The sequence below is a fragment of the Panthera uncia genome, chromosome C2, assembly GCF_023721935.1.
Source record: "Panthera uncia isolate 11264 chromosome C2, Puncia_PCG_1.0, whole genome shotgun sequence".
Taxonomy (NCBI): Eukaryota; Metazoa; Chordata; class Mammalia; order Carnivora; family Felidae; genus Panthera; species Panthera uncia.
In genome coordinates, this window is record NC_064810.1 from 85,306,848 (window position 1) to 85,322,751 (window position 15,904).

General features: G+C 40.4%; 1 protein-coding gene and 1 non-coding gene across 2 annotated transcripts in view; one reads left to right on the top strand and one right to left on the bottom strand.

Moving 5' to 3' along the window:
* Positions 1-15,904, bottom strand: part of USP13 (ubiquitin specific peptidase 13) — a 116,304-nt gene that overhangs the window by 89,345 nt on the left and 11,055 nt on the right. Inside the window, exon 2 of the mRNA XM_049629553.1 lies at positions 4,060-4,185. Coding sequence (XP_049485510.1) covers positions 4,060-4,185 — 126 coding nt within the window. The remainder of the gene's footprint in view (positions 1-4,059; positions 4,186-15,904) is intronic.
* Positions 7,764-7,921, top strand: LOC125922261 (small nucleolar RNA SNORA81). The gene has a single exon (XR_007457679.1). It is a non-coding gene; the product is annotated as a small nucleolar RNA SNORA81 (small nucleolar RNA).

Consider the following 15,904-nt stretch of genomic DNA (forward strand, 5'->3'; position numbering starts at 1 on the left):
AAAATAAAATAAAATAAAATAAAATAAAATAAAATAAAATAAAATAAAATCTAGTTTGTCTGATATAACTATGGCTAATCCAGCTTTCTCTTGAGGTCCATTAGCATGATAAATGGTTCTCCATCCCCTCACTTTCAATCTGCAGGTGTCTATAGGTCTAAAATGAGTCTCTTGCAGGCAGCATATAGATGGATCTCATTTTTTTATCCATTCTGATATCTTATATCTTTTGATTGGAGCATTTAGTCCATTTACATTCAGAGTTACTACTGATAGATACTAATTTAGTGCCATTGTATTACCTGTAAAGTTGGTGTTCATGGAGATTTTCTCTGTTCCTTTTTAGTCTTTGCTGCTCTTGGTCTTTCTTTCCCACTCAAAGAGTCCTCTTTAGTATTTCTTGCAGGGCTGGTTTAGTGGTCACAAACTCCTTTAGCTTTTGTCTAAGAGTGGTGTTTGTTTTTTTTTTTTAAGGTGGGAGGAAAAAGCCAGAAGAGGGAGACATTGAAGAAAAGGGAGTTAAGGAACGAGCAAGTTTATGAGGAGGAGGAAACAGAGCTGTGAGGACAGACAGAACATAGCTTTCTGCTGGGATGGAGGAACCAGATGCAATGAGTTCCCAGGAGGCAAGACAGGAGTTCAAGAAGTTCCTGTCCAGGGTCCCTGTTTTCTTGGTAAAGTACCCGTCAAATTGTTTTCTAAGGATGGTGAGAGAGGTCGTGGCAGCACCTTGAAGACTGCATCCAGAATCTGGAGTGGGAGAAGGTGCAGGCCAAATTTGCTGGGCAATGAGTGCGCCCAGCAGAAGGGGGAAGAGCAGGAGTCTGACATGGCCCCAGACCATGGTGGTGCAGAATTGCTCACAATATGCACACAGAATCCATGATGATGCTGATGGCATGACTGGCTGGAGCTCTGGGGACAGTCAGGCGAGACAAAGGGCAAAGGATCTTTGAAGGCACTGGTGGTAAGAGAATGTTTCAAGTCATGAGGAGCAGGCTTAACAAACAGAAGCAGTGGCCGCCTGGACAAGTCATGGGCCTGGAAATCTCAAGGAGGGAGAACAACAGAGTGAAATCAGAATAAATGAGTGACAGAGCTAAACTGAGAGAAGGTTGTAGTCAGGGAGTGAAATATTTAACCGAAGACTTCAGAGGCAGAGTTAACCATGTGAATTTACCACCATTCTGCAATTCTGCCACAAGCTTAGTGAGCAAGTTATTTCAAGCTTCTGGGCCTCAGTTTCATTCCCCACCCCACCCCAGTTTCCTAAAACTTCATCATTTTATACTAAGACATCTGTTCAGGACAAAGTGGACCTCATAAGAATTGCTATGCCCCACATAACAGGAGCAGTGAATGTAAATCATGTAATATCGGGCCAATATTAGACTATTTTAATCATTGAGGTGATGGCTTATCTGACCTCCTGGCCTCTCTTCCTCCTCTTCCTCCTACTCTGCCCACTGTCCAATTTTGGGATCTCTCCTTTGTCTGGAACTTAAACAGAGAATATATTAGGCAGGCTAGCATGAACGATTAGATGAACCTCAAATCAGCACTGACTAGAAGTTCCAACAGTCTACTAGCTATTAGGACTGAAAGCTGAATAGTGTCGCTAAGTATAAAAATCAATACTTGAAAATTAATAACATCCCCAAACATCATCAATAACCAATTAAAATATAGTAAGTAAAAGTTAGCAGTAACAATATTTACAAAAATTACAGAGCATTTAAGAAAATCTTACAAAATGCAAGCTCTTTTACTGAAAATTACAAAATATTATTGAAGGAGACAAAAGAGAACTGAATACTGAACTGATTCAAAATGAACTATGTCATTTTGAATACTCATTCAATAAATATTTATGAAGCACCTACTGTGTGTTGGGACAGCTAAGTGCTGAGGGCACAGAAATGAACAAAACAGACAAAAATCCCTGCCCTCGTGGAGCTTAACCAATGCTATAGATTATAATCTACAAATTCAATGTGATCCTGATCAAAATCTCAACAGGATGTTTTAAACTAGATGAACTGATTCTAAAATCTGTATAGAAAAATAAATTTCTAAACCCAGGAAAGTTCTGGAAAAAGTGTTTGTACCACCAGATATCAAGGCTGGCCACACCAATGCAGATTCAGAAAAATAAGATCAACAGAAAAGAACCAAGAGCCCCAAAGCAGACCCAACTATGAATGGCAAGTTAAAATGTACAAAAAGAAAGGACAGATACCATATGTTTTCACTCATAAGTGGAACTTGAGCAACTTAACAGAAGATCATGGGGGAAGGGAAGGGGAAAAAAATAGTTACAAACAGAAAGGGAAGGAGGCAAACCGTAAGAGACTCTTAAAAGAACAAATGGAGCGGGGATGGGGGAATGGGGGAGAGGGGAAAATGGGTGATGAACACTTAGGAGGGCACTTGTTGGGATGAGTGATGAATCATGGAAATGTACCCCAAAAACCAAGAGCACACTTTACACACTGTATGTTAGCCAATTTGACAACAAATTATATTAAAATAAATAAATAAATACATAAAATAGTTTAAAATGAAAAAATAAATAAATAAAATATACAAAAAGATGATACTATAAATCATTCAGAAAGACTGCACTAGTCTACCACAGCAGGAAAACTGGTTTTCAGTATGGAAAATAAAAAACAGATTCCCATACTTCACACAAATACAATAAACTATAGATGGATTAAAATCCAAAAATGCTAAAACACACATATGCTCATGCAAATACACATGCACTTCAAAAAAAAGTATTAAAAGAAATACTGTTATGACCTTGAGTTGGGAAATAATTTCATAGATAAGATACACAAGGCACAATTCATAAGAGAAAAGGTTAATAAATCTAACATTGAATTCAAAACTTCTGCATAAAAGAATTCATAAATGAAGCAAAAAGATAAGGCACAGACCATAAGAAAACACGAAAATCAGAGAAGAAAAAACCAGAATGGCCAATAAACATATATAAAGATGTTCAACCCTCACAAAAGGAAATGCCAGTTATTTAGATGCCACTTTACAACCGTTAGATTGGCAAAAATCAAAAGTCTGACCAAGTGTTGATGGGGGGTGGGAAAACAGGAATTGCTAATCAGTGCAGACAGAAGTAGAAATTGAGTGCAACCACTCTGGGGAAAGATTTAGCAATACCTAGCAAAAATGAAAATAAGTACCTATACAAGCCAGCATTACCACTTTGAGATATACTTATTTCCAAAATAAATCTTACACATGTACCCCCCGGGGGGAAATGTATAAAGATGTTAATTGTTGCACTATTTGTAGAAGCAAATAAAAAAAGGAAACAATCTAAGTGTTCATTAATAGAACAAAAGAATAATAAATGACAAGGTACTCACAAGAGGGAATAACAAACAAATAATAAAATGAAGTAAGTACATTCAGGCACATCGCAACATGAATAGGTTTCAAGAACAATGTGAAAAGATAAAGCTCTACACAGAATTATAAGTAACAGTATGATAGTATGTATCTACATCTTTAAACCATATAAAGTCATTCTACGTATTGTTCATGACTATCCATACGTAAATAAAATAGAATGACCTCTATAGGAACGAGAACAAATTTGCAGCCATGGTTACTACCGGAGAGGGAAACAAAAGGGACTCGAACTTTCAGGAAAGCTTTCTCTCGCTCAAAACAAAACAAAACAAAACAAAAAAATCTGAAGCAAAAATATCCAAATGTTTTTTACTTGTGATTTTTGCATTTCTGGCATTATTTTGTGTACTTGTCTGTATTTTTTTGCTTAACTTTTTTTTCATTCAGTCGACCCATGTCTTCTTAACACCAATCAGAAATTCAGAGGAAGAGAAAAATTAAACTGAGTTACACAGGGTTTGGGGAAACCTGTGAATTTCTGCAAAGGGTCCCATTTTTGTTTCCCATCCTCAAAAGGAATGAGAAGTCATGTGGGCACAGTAAACTCTCCATGTGATAAACCACACCACGACAATGCCACAGGAAAGATATCAAGGCCAGTTCTCCAAACGTGCAGCTCACCTCTCGCACATGTCTTTTCAGGTGCATGTACACACTCTGTCCAGTTTTTCGAAAATGTCTTTCAACATGTTCCCTTCCAAAGGCCAAAAATGTATTCATGCATACATAGAGTCCACCTTCAGAATTCTAGAAGAAAGAGACAGGTCACAACATTAGCCAAGGATATCTCGCCAAGTCATTTAGATAAAGAAAAGGGAAGGGAAAGAGGGCAAATGATGAAGACAAAGCCCAGCAAAAGGCCACCTGGCTGTTGTAGTCATCTGCAATGACCCTCTGAGGCTCCACAGCCATCCACAGCATCAGCGTCTGCCCCAAACCTGGATTCCAGGTGCTCCGGACAGCTGCTCACAATCTCCCAGTCAGGCGAGAGCCTCAGAGGGCCTGGGAAATAAACGTGCTTGTCGGACTCTCCAAACTTGGGTACGGGACCATAAGGGAAACGAGAAGCTTGGCCAGTGAACCAACTACCACCACAGCAATCCTGTCTCATCATTCTCCCTCCCTGATCAGTGCAAGTCTCCAGGAACATAAAGTTTTATATTCTTTTAGCAGGGGTTCTTCGATTCAAAGATATTCTTCTCTTCCTTCAATGACACAGAATATCTGATCGTACCCATTATAAATTAGGATAATTCAATAAATCAATAACTTAATGAGTAAATAATAAAGGATAGAGCCCTCTAATAATCCTAGCTACATATTTTTGCATGCCTTATATGTGCCAGGTGCTTCTCATGTATTATTTCTAATCCTAACAATACTACAAGCTGCTTATTATTATTTCCATTTGACAGTTGAAAAAAAGAATTAAGGGGGCATCTGGGTGGTTCAGTCTGTTAAGCATCCAACTTTGGCTCAGGTCATGATCTCACGGTCCGTGAGTTCAAGCACCACATCGGGCTCTATGCTGACAGCTCAGAGCCTGGAGCCTGCTTCAGATTCTGTGTCTCCCTCTCTCTCTGCCCCTCCCCTGCTAATGCTCTATTTCTCTCTCGAAAATAAATAAAAATTTAAAAAAATTTTAATATTAAAAAAATTTTTTTTAAGAATTAAGGATCAGTCACTTGCCCAAGTTCTCACAGCATGGAAATGTCAGTTAAATTGACTCTATTTCTCTTTGTAGCCTTCTATGCCACATTTCAAATATTATTTAATTACAGACACCCTGCCACAATGAACAGTCAAGGATATTGTTCACATTTTAGATACTTGATTTTCTATGCCAATTTCATCTCTCCTTTTTCTCTCACTTTGCTTAACATGCATCTCTCTAAATTTTGCCTATAAATCAACCACCTTTTCCTCAATGAAAGTGGATTCTTATTAAGCTCTCCTTAGTCTCGCCTCGCCACATAATTTTAAAAAACAAATTTTTTTTAAAAACCTGTCAGAATTGATAGCAAGCACCTGTCAAAATTCCTTACATTACATTTTAGTAGAGCACAAATTCAACATCAAAACAGGCATTGATGTTCATTACAAATATATGAAAAATAATTCGTAAGTTCCAGTAACTCAAGATTGTTTATTTTTTTAATTTCTAATAAAATTCCCCAACACTATATGGTTTATAAGCCAGACATAAAGGAGTCTTATCACAATGAGGATATTACAACAGCATCAGTTCAAATATGTGTCTATTATTGTAGCAAATACATTGCATAAGGCAAGAAAAGGAAAAAAGCATAAAGATCACAAAGAAAGAAGTAAACTGGGCCTCAATTTGCTGATGACATTCTACTCTATATGGAAAATCCTTAAAAATCTAAAAACTACTAACAAGTCAAACTAATACATGAATTTAGCCAGGTCACAGAATACAGATTTATAGGCAAAAATCAACTGCAAGTTTACACTCTGGCAACAAACACTTGCAAATTAAATTTTTTTAATTTCACTATAAAATAGCATCCAGAAGGGGCGCCTGGGTGGCGCAGTCGGTTAAGCGTCCGACTTCAGCCAGGTCACGATCTCTCGGTCCGTGAGTTCGAGCCCCGCGTCAGGCTCTGGGCTGATGGCTCGGAGCCTGGAGCCTGTTTCTGATTCTGTGTCTCCCTCTCTCTCTGCCCCTCCCCCGTTCATGCTCTGTCTCTCTCTCTGTCCCAAAAATAAATAAAAAACGTTGAAAAAAAAAATTAAAAAAAAAAAAAATAGCATCCAGAAAACTCAGTTATTTAGCTGGTGCTTCTGGATAACTTTTTCCCTTTGAAAGAGATCATTTGAATAAAACTAGAAAGTTCTTCAACTGGAGGCATATTACATTCATTTGATTATCAAATTAAATATTTTCAAATGTGTTTTTTTTTAAATAGGTGTTTTTTGCATAGTCATAACCCTTAAAAAACTTGTTATCATTATAATGGCCAGTTATTCATTAAGCCCATTAAATTGAGCACCACATATTGTGATTTTTTAAAAAAAATAACACTTTCATTCTCTTCCAATAAAATGGAACCCAATCAAAAAGAATTCAAACCAGAAGATATACCAGGGAAAATATGAGATTTGTAACCAGGGTCCTGAACTACCACTAATTAGCTCTGTGGCCTAAGACAGGTTGTCATTCAGTCTCTGAGCTTCAGGATTCTCCTTTACAAGCATGGCTGCAGCAATAATTCCTGCCTCACATGGTTTCATCAAGTTCAAAGAGGATGAGATACATTCTATACTATAAAGCATTCATAGCAATTATTTATTATGAGCTACAGGTCTGTGTGCTACACGTATCTCCGATTAGCTCAATCATTTTATAATTGGAGGAAACAAGGAAGAAAACAGTGAGCCAGTCAGCCACACAGGCTAGGGGCAACAAATATTAATCTATCAGAAAAATATGTTAAGCAACGAGCAGGAGAACCAAGAAACCAGCAAGCAGAGGAAGAAAAACGTTCAAGTGCAGCATTTTTCTGGAGAAAAAAATACACGATAGCTATATAATGCAAGAGTTTATAAAGTAATCTCTAAAATAATCACAAGGTCTTTGCTAATTTCATTGCCAAGACTTCTTGACTTCTTAGGAAATTTGATAAAAATTTAATATACCCCAAACATTCGTTCTCAGTCTGGAGTCATTTGATACTGTCACAAAGTCGATAATCAGAGAGGAAAATGCTTCAGCACTCACAGACAAATGGTCCCACATAGGAAAGGATTCTATTACAAACATCCATGGGTCTCCTCCATCTGACACATGCTGGCCTCTGAAGCAGTATGTGCCTGTCCACTAGGGGCTCTGAGATGGAGGCACTGCCCACAGGACTTGCCAGCAGTACGAAAGCTTCAGGACACAGTGAGACACAAACCCCCTCAAAGCTACCCCATACGGAACAAACACACACTTTAGTCTAATGGTCTAACGTTTTCTTCCCTCCTGCTTTATTAATGTCTAAACAGTGGCCCTATAAGACACTTTCTTTTGCATACAAAGACAGTACTCCATGCCATGTGCTCTGAACAGCTTCTTTCATTAATGATGACCAGTGTATGCTGACAAGTCTATCCCTCCCATTTCCTCTGTGACCAAAGCACAGAGAATAGTTTTAGAGCCTGGGATCAGAGCTGACCTAACTGATTCTTAGTTTTCAAACACTCAACCTCATGCTCTCATTAACCAGCCAAGCCCCCACTAAGATTACAGCCCCGGAAAATACCCGTAAAGCACTTGCCTTCCTGTGGCCAAGAGTGCAGCCACGAAATCGGGCAGGACCTTCTTTCATATAAGCACTGTGTCAAAACTGCGGAAACTAGGATCACATCTTGGTTTTTGTAATAATGTTGGCAGAGTACACACACTGCACTAGATTGTGAAGACTTGGGGGCCTCTCTCTTAATGTCTTTCGTCTCAAGATTTGATGTAATATGTCTTTAGAAAAAAAATTTTTTTAATGTTTAAAGAAAAAAGTCATTGTTAGAAAACTACCAACGAACAATGAAATACAACTCAAAGAATATCAGGGCAGAATACAAAATAATACTTTTCTCAAGTCATAGTGGTAGAGTGCTTATTAAAACAGATTACAGGGCGCCTGGGTGGTTCAGTCGGTTAAGCGTCCGACTTCGGCTCAGGTCATGATCTCACAGTCTGTGGGTTTGAGCCCCGCGTCGGGCTCTGTGCTGACAGCTCAGAGCCTGGAGCCTGCTTCAGATTCTGTGTCTCCCTCTCTCTCTCTGTCCCTCCCCTGTTCATGCTCTCTCTCTGTCTCAAAAAAAAAAAAATTTTTTAAACAGATTACAAATGAAATTCATATATATTGCATTAATATTTTAAATAAATGGTAGCATATGAATAGAGATTCCAAAAACACATTCTATGGTAACTGCTTAATATATGTCAAACCACAAGAAACACAAAAATAAGGGGAAATCACTAATAAAAGTTATTGGGGAAGTTAGATACCAGTATACAATAAAATTAACCTAGATCCACATCTTATGCCAAACACTGTATGTAATAAGGTCCAGAGAGCTCCAAGAGATAAGCATTTAAAAAGCTAGAAATGAGCAGAATAGCATATTTTATCCCACTTATGAGAGGGAAATAATTTCTGGCCATGAAAATACAGGAGAGGAAGATGGCATAATTGAGTATAAAAATGTAAACACTAATGAACAAGTTTTATACCACATAATATAATGAAACAAATAGAAAACCAATTATCACAGAATGAGGAAAGATGAGAAGTACAACGAAGAAAAGTTTATATCCAAGCTATGTAAAAACTGATAAAGTCACAAGACGTCAGCATTCAGGTTCAACTTGGTAAGTTTTTCTTTTAAGATCATTTAGTTTTAACCGTGAGAAAATATTAAAATCAAATCATCACATCCTCACTACCTCCTGAAGTAATAAGCACGGTAAAACAATCTCGGGGGGGGGGGGGGCGCCTGGGTGGCTCAGTCAGTTAAGTGTCAGACTCTTGGTTTTGGCTCGGGTCGTGATCTCGGTTTTGTGAGTTCGAGCCCCACATCGGGCTCCAAGCTGACAGTGTGGAGCATGCTTGGGATTCTCTGTCTCCCTCTCTGGCCCTCCCCAACTTGCGCTATCTCTGTCTTTCTCAAAATAAATCAATAAACTTAAAAACATTAAAAAAAATCTCAGGGCAAGTATATGCCTACTAAACCAGCAGAAAGTATGAAATCTACAAAGCCTGAAGCCACAGAGAAAACCTGGATGGAGTCTCACAGTATAAATCAGTTCCATCCTTCTAGAGATCAATCCAACTGTGACTCTCTGACACAGTATTTCTCCTTTGGGTACAGACTTCAGGAAACCAAAATAAAGAGAAAAGAAAGCTAATTTGCACAAAATATTCATAGATACACTGTTTATAATAGGAAAAAGAGCTCCCAAACAAAGGAGCTAAAATATGTGGCACATAAACAAAGCAAAATGCTATAATGTTATTTAAAATGACATATTACGAAATATGTGTAATGTACACAGAACATAAGTATAGAATTGTGTATAATTTGCACAGAAAAATAATGTTCATGAAAAAAAATACATGCTGATGACAGGGAGGAAAGAGAAGAGAAGAAGGGAAGTCTGTTCATTGACCAAGACCCAAAATGAAACTGGAACATGATCAATGTTTTATATTTAAGCTCTTGACCTTGGGACTCACAGCCTTACCTCCTGTTACCTTTGAGCTTGGTCTAAAGAGGTGTTTGTCAAACTACTGTCATGAAGAACCAGGTTGTTTTCTGTTGTGTTTTCTTTTGTTTCTGTTCATTAAGGAAAGATATGTGGTCCCACTGCACATGACTAGTCCCTGGCTCAGCCAGATATGAACTTACTCCCACATGTAAGTCCCACAAAACCCAAACGGGTCTATATGCTGTCCAAACAAACTAATCCACTGCTCACATGCTTGGATGTGGCTACAATGTCAAGTTGCTATAGAAATTACTAAGTGCTTACTCTCAATGTTTGTACTTATCTCTTGGCACCAGTCAGCTGACCACACTTGAGTAGCATTGGTCTAGAGCTAGTGGCTGCCATGTCCACACCCCATTCTTAGAACTGCCCAGTTCTGGAACGGGGCAGTTCTAAGAATGTGTCATGGTGAAGTGTGACTGCAAGGACCTTCAGAGACACCAAGCCTTCAGAGCAGCCCACATCAAAACTAGCTACACACACCGATGATGCCTTCACGACTGTACAAGCACCCCCGATTCCACGCCTGTCCACTTATCCACCTGCCAGCCTCTGCCCATGACCACATCTCCTGACTCCTCACCCAGTGCTGCCGGTCCTGACCTTCAAATCCGTTTTTATTTCAGAACCGTTAGCATCTCGCTCACTGAAATCTACAGCTGTGAGAAACCCATGCTTCCTTCATTTGAGGCCACTATGTTCAGATGCTGAATCACACGTTCACTCCTTAAGGGTAGGGAAATCATGTCACATTCATTACTAAATTCCAACAACAGTACTCTCTGGTGCAGAGCAGAACTGAACAAACATATGGAATGAGTGGAAAAGTTTGTGTACTTATCTCTCACTCGGCTACATAGTTTAGTCTCTCTCTCAAACTGATCCTCAGTGTCCTTCTGATTTGGATTTAAAACACTTCAGAGCACAGGCTCCATCTCAAGTCACTAAACAATGAGGATCACCAAAAGAAAACAGATGACCGTGCATAGAAAAACAGCCTCAGGTGGCTCAGTCGGTTGAGTGACCAACTTCGGCTCAGGTCATGATCTCACAGTCTGTGAGTTCGAGCCCCGCATTGGGCTCTGTGCTGACAGCTCAGAGCCTGGAGTCTGCATTGGATTCTGTGTCTCCCTCTCTCTCTGCCCTTCCCCCACTCATGCTCTGTCTCTCTCTGTCTCAGAAATAAAAAAACATTAAAAAAAATTTTTTTTAAAGAAAAACAGCCTCAGGCACCTGCAGGAACACTAGGTTTTCAGGTTTGTTTGGTTAAAGTCAAGCCCTTAGCAGCTTGGACACTTGAACCCCATTACCCCAGCTCTCCTACTTTCTGTGACCAAGCCAGCCTCCTTGGCTCTTCAGGACTGTGGCTGCCATGTCCACACCCTATCCCACCTTGGACCCTATCTGGCCCCTGCTTCCAGAGGTCACCCAGCCCAGAATGACCAATATGCGCTTCCCTGCATGTTTTTAGCTAAATAAGATTCTAATTAGCATTTTCATGATGCACTAAACAAAAATGTGACCAATGTGTAAGACTTAATTTAGAAACCTGAATTCACAAGGAAGTCAAGAAATACCACTCAGGGCTTCTCTGAAGTTCTATAATGATTCCCATGACAATTCTCCCACCTCACAATCAAAGTAAGAGAGAGGAGCAACATTAGAAGCCCATATGTTGTTTAATTGCAATCTTCAAAGCATGTCAATATAAATACGATGGATACATAGCTGTTCATTTATTACTTTACATTGTATTATCCTACATGCCATTCAGAAGTAACATCAAGAACGAAGTCACCTTTTTTTTATACCACTGCCATTTAAAAGAATATTAAAACTGAGGTGAATATAAAGGTCAAGGTTACATGTTTTCAGAATAGCAAGTGAACAGTCATTTTAAATAAAAATACACCACATTGTCAATCAGTAGGTGTTCAGAGAACTTTGTTTACGATGGTGTGTTCTTAGAGACTTGGAGACCAGCCTCCGCTGGAAGATAGGAAGGGAGAGTGAGCCTGTGTGAACAGTGCACTCAGGAAACAGAGTCGCTGCGTAACACTTGTTTTTATAACCACTGAACAGTGTGGAAAACAAGCGGTCATTGCCGCAAAGAGAAACATGATGTAGGTAGATGGAGTCACAACAAATCCACGTCCAGGACAAATTACATACTAACACCCAGGAAGACTGTGACTCACACACGCATGCAAAAGGCAGATGAAAAGGACAACACAGTATTTTCTAGAACACTGATTTTTTTAAAAGCAAAGAAAAAGAAATCAACTGACAAGCTGCTTGTAACAGTAAAAGGAAATAACCTGAATGCCCAAGTATATGGTACATTCATGAAATATAACACTCCTCAGTCATTAAAATTGATTTGTAATGAGTAATTCCTGATATAGGAAAAGCACATGGTATTTCTGAGTGAAAGAAGCAGGTAACAAACCTGCATATGACGTTACAATGGACACAACACGCATGCACTACGCGGCATGCGATGTTATCTCAGCATGAAGAGATAATGTGGGATTGCTTTCCTCATGTTGTCTTTTGGCATTTTCTCATTTTTCTTCAGAAAAAATGATTCCTTTTTGAGGGCACCTGGACGGCTCAGTTGGTTAAGCATCTGACTCTTGACTTCAACTCAGGTCATGATCTCACAGTTTGTGAGATCGAGCCCCATGTCAGGTTCCACACTCTGCTTGAGATTCTCTCCCTCCCTCTCCCTTTGCCCCTCCCCCACACATGCTCTCTCTCAAGCTCTCAAAAAAAATTGATTCAGGGGTACTTGGGTGGCTCAGTTGGTTAAATGTCCGACTTCGGCTCAGGTCATGATCTCACAGTTCGTTGAGTTTGAGGCCTGCATCAAACTCTGTGCTGAAAGCTTGGAGCCTGGAGCCCCCTTTGGATTCTGTGTCTCCCTCTCTCTCTGTTCCTCCCCAGCTCACTCTCTCTCTCTCTCTCTCAAAAATACATAAACATTAAAAAAAATTAATTGATTCATTTTTTAATAGTAAAAAACAATAAAATTTTTCTTAATTAAATATGTTTTGAACCAAATATACGTACACATAATAGAATAAATGCTCCCTTTTCTTAACCCAAGCTTTCCTTAGGCTCTAACAACCAACTTCATAGCTTTAAGAGTCTGTATCTTCTTGCAACTCACAATAAAAGTGTGACCTGAAAAAACTAAGAGATTATTTCAAAAGCTGTAGGTAAGGAAATTTGGGAACACACAATAAAAGAGGTGATGAGGAATATAATCTCAGGGAGACAGATGAGAATGTGATTACAACAAAAAAATGAAACAAATCAAGGACACTGTACCCCAACTCAGGTAGACACCATGCATGTTTACAGAAGGGAGATTGAGAGATTGTCTGTGTGAAGGGCAAAACAGCTACAAAAGAGAAGGAAGCTGTGATGCCTTCTCTGGGGGCAAGAGAAGTTGGTGGGGTGTCAAGCAGGAGGCGTTTATTCAGCAGAGAGAGAGAGAGAAGCATAGTTGGTGCTCTGATGACATTTAATCCTACTAAAAGATCACTCTGGCTACCGGAGGGATCTATAGGGTGGGGGTCAAGAGAGTATATGGTCATGAGGCTATGCAATCTAGACCCACGCTACCACTGGCCACATGTGAATATTTACATCTAAATTAAATTAAAAGTTCAGTTTCTTAAACACACTGGCCACATTTCAAGTGCTCAATAGCCACATGTGGCTAGGGCTTACCATATTGGACAGTGCAGATACAGAACAACTCCATCATCACAGAAAGTTCTTTTAGACAGTCCTTGTCTAACTAAGTAAGGCAAGATGGTGGCTTAGCCTGGGGCAGGTGGCAGGAGGTCAGGGAAGGGGACTCATTGCAGAGATGGGGAAACTTTAGCAGATGCAGGTTATAATTTTAGGATAGAACCCATAAGCAAAGAAGATGGATTAGATTGTAGGGGTTTGTGGGAAAGAGCAGGATCAAGGACAGTTCCTGTTTTAACTCTTAGACTCGTAAGACTACCCACCTCTCTCTGCTCAACTCTTGCTTCCATCAAGCAACCACCTATCTATTAACTCTGCCCCGCAGGTACTTCCATATATCTGAATGGTAGATATAAATATTCCAATGACCAGAGCACAGATTCCCAATACATTCTGGCTTCTAGAGCAAAACAAACAGACAAGAGTTTGTAAGTGCAAAAACTAAGTACAGGCAGATGGGAAACAAATGTGCAATAAGAAAGTAAAACAAGGTTCCAGAGCAAGGGCAGCCAGCATGCAATCCACAGAAAGCAGAAATGTGATGGTAAAAAAAAAAAAAAAAAAAAGCACTGTCAAAAAATAGTTCACCAGTAGAACAGAACTTCCAGAATGCAATATTTGCAAACTATAAAACCTTGCTTCCAACAGCAAATCCACTAAAATAAAATTATCCAAATAAATTAAGTAGAAAACACCAAATGCATATAATCCCAGGAGAGTGTAGGTCTCTCTGCTGAACATCGATAAATCATGCTTGTAGCCGTGAAGTGTTAAGAAAAACTAGAAATGTTGATGCAGTGATGATTCTTCCAGTTTGCTCCCACTTTGACGTTTTCCTCTCTGCAGAGGGCTCCCACGTATGCCTCAGAGCCATGCAGCCAACCCAGACAGCTAAAGGCAGAGTTCAAAGAGCTACGTTCTGACACACCACAAATTTACCGTTCCACTGAAGCGTCATGTATTAACTTTTTTCCTAAGGATAAAACCAAATCCTTGCTCTGGGTATTTGGAGCAATGAGGATGCTGTCACCAGAACGGCTGGGGAAGGGTTAGGGCAAGGCCTGTGGAGCAGCTACCATGATGCTCATAGGACACATGGGCAGAGTAAAAATCATCAGAGTGAAGACACTGAGGTGAGCGTCCTCAGCAGTGCTAAACTGAAGCCACGATCCACCTAAGAAGTTCCCAGCTGACACACAAGAAGAGAAAATGTGAAACTACCTTGTCAAAGGTAAAAACCTTTTATACTCATTTCTTCTCATTTTTAAAAAGAGATGGCTTTCTTCAGGATGCATTTCCCCTGACAAACTCTATTAAATGTGAGGATTAGGTTTCCAGGAGAACCCATAAAAGCCCATCACTATGAGCTGGATTTGAGTATAATAGCGCTGAACAGAGTACCCGCCGCCCAAGGAAGCCAGCACACATTCACGTCCAAGGCTTCTGCTGTAGGGCAGAACCTCATGCAGAATTGCCAAGTACGGGATGTCTCTCCTTGGCAACCCCAAGACCCTATAAATTCCCATCTCACCTTCTTCTCAGAAGGATCCCTGCCACGAAATCCCACTAGAGAGGTAGATAACATTAAGTAGGTTTAATGGGAAGCCATGTTTATAACAACCCTGCAAGGTAGGTACTACAGAGACAAAGGCCCGGCGAAATTCAATGAAAGTAAGGCACCAGCTGAAGTCATGCTGCTACTCAGTAGTAACAGTGCAGGGGGGAGGGGTGGAACCCAGGCCAGTCTGGCCCTCCACATGCTGCCTGGTGCAACAGAGAAGCAGATGCTGTTTTGGTGGCAGGAGCTAGGTGGGCAGCTGTCAGTAAGCACACGCCACCACGGGAGCTCGGAGAAAAGAGCAGTTTCTTCTTTTTTTTTACCAAAGCTGTTTCATTCCAGGAAAGCAGACCGGGCAGGCAAAGGAGAGCACATGAGTAGGTGGCTTGTGCCAGGTGTTCTGCCATGCTGTCCTGAAGGGGAGAAGAGAGGCTTCGGCAGGCCCCGCCATCTCCACTTCCCAAACTCGGAAGAACGGCTGGGGTCCCCGGGAGATGGCTGCTCCAGGCTGACAGCTCCCTGACCAGACAGCAGCGACACCCAACGTGCTGGGGTCCAAGACCCTGGCGAAGCAGCTGCAGGCTTTGGCTGCCCCACGGCTCACCCACCCTCATCAACTGATGTCCGGCCACTAGGCTGGATCTGTCAGTGATCCCGCTGCAGGCCTAGACATATAGTGCACATCAGCTGGGGCTCCTTCCAAAGCTTCAGGCTGGAGACTCAATGGCAGAACCTACCTAAATGGCACGTCCAAACGAGCAATTCAGCAGCTGTACCTAAAGGATACAATAGGTGAATTACTTTCACCCTTGACCCCTGCCTGCTCCTCTTTCCTCCTGGCCAGTCAATCCACGAATCCCACTAATAGA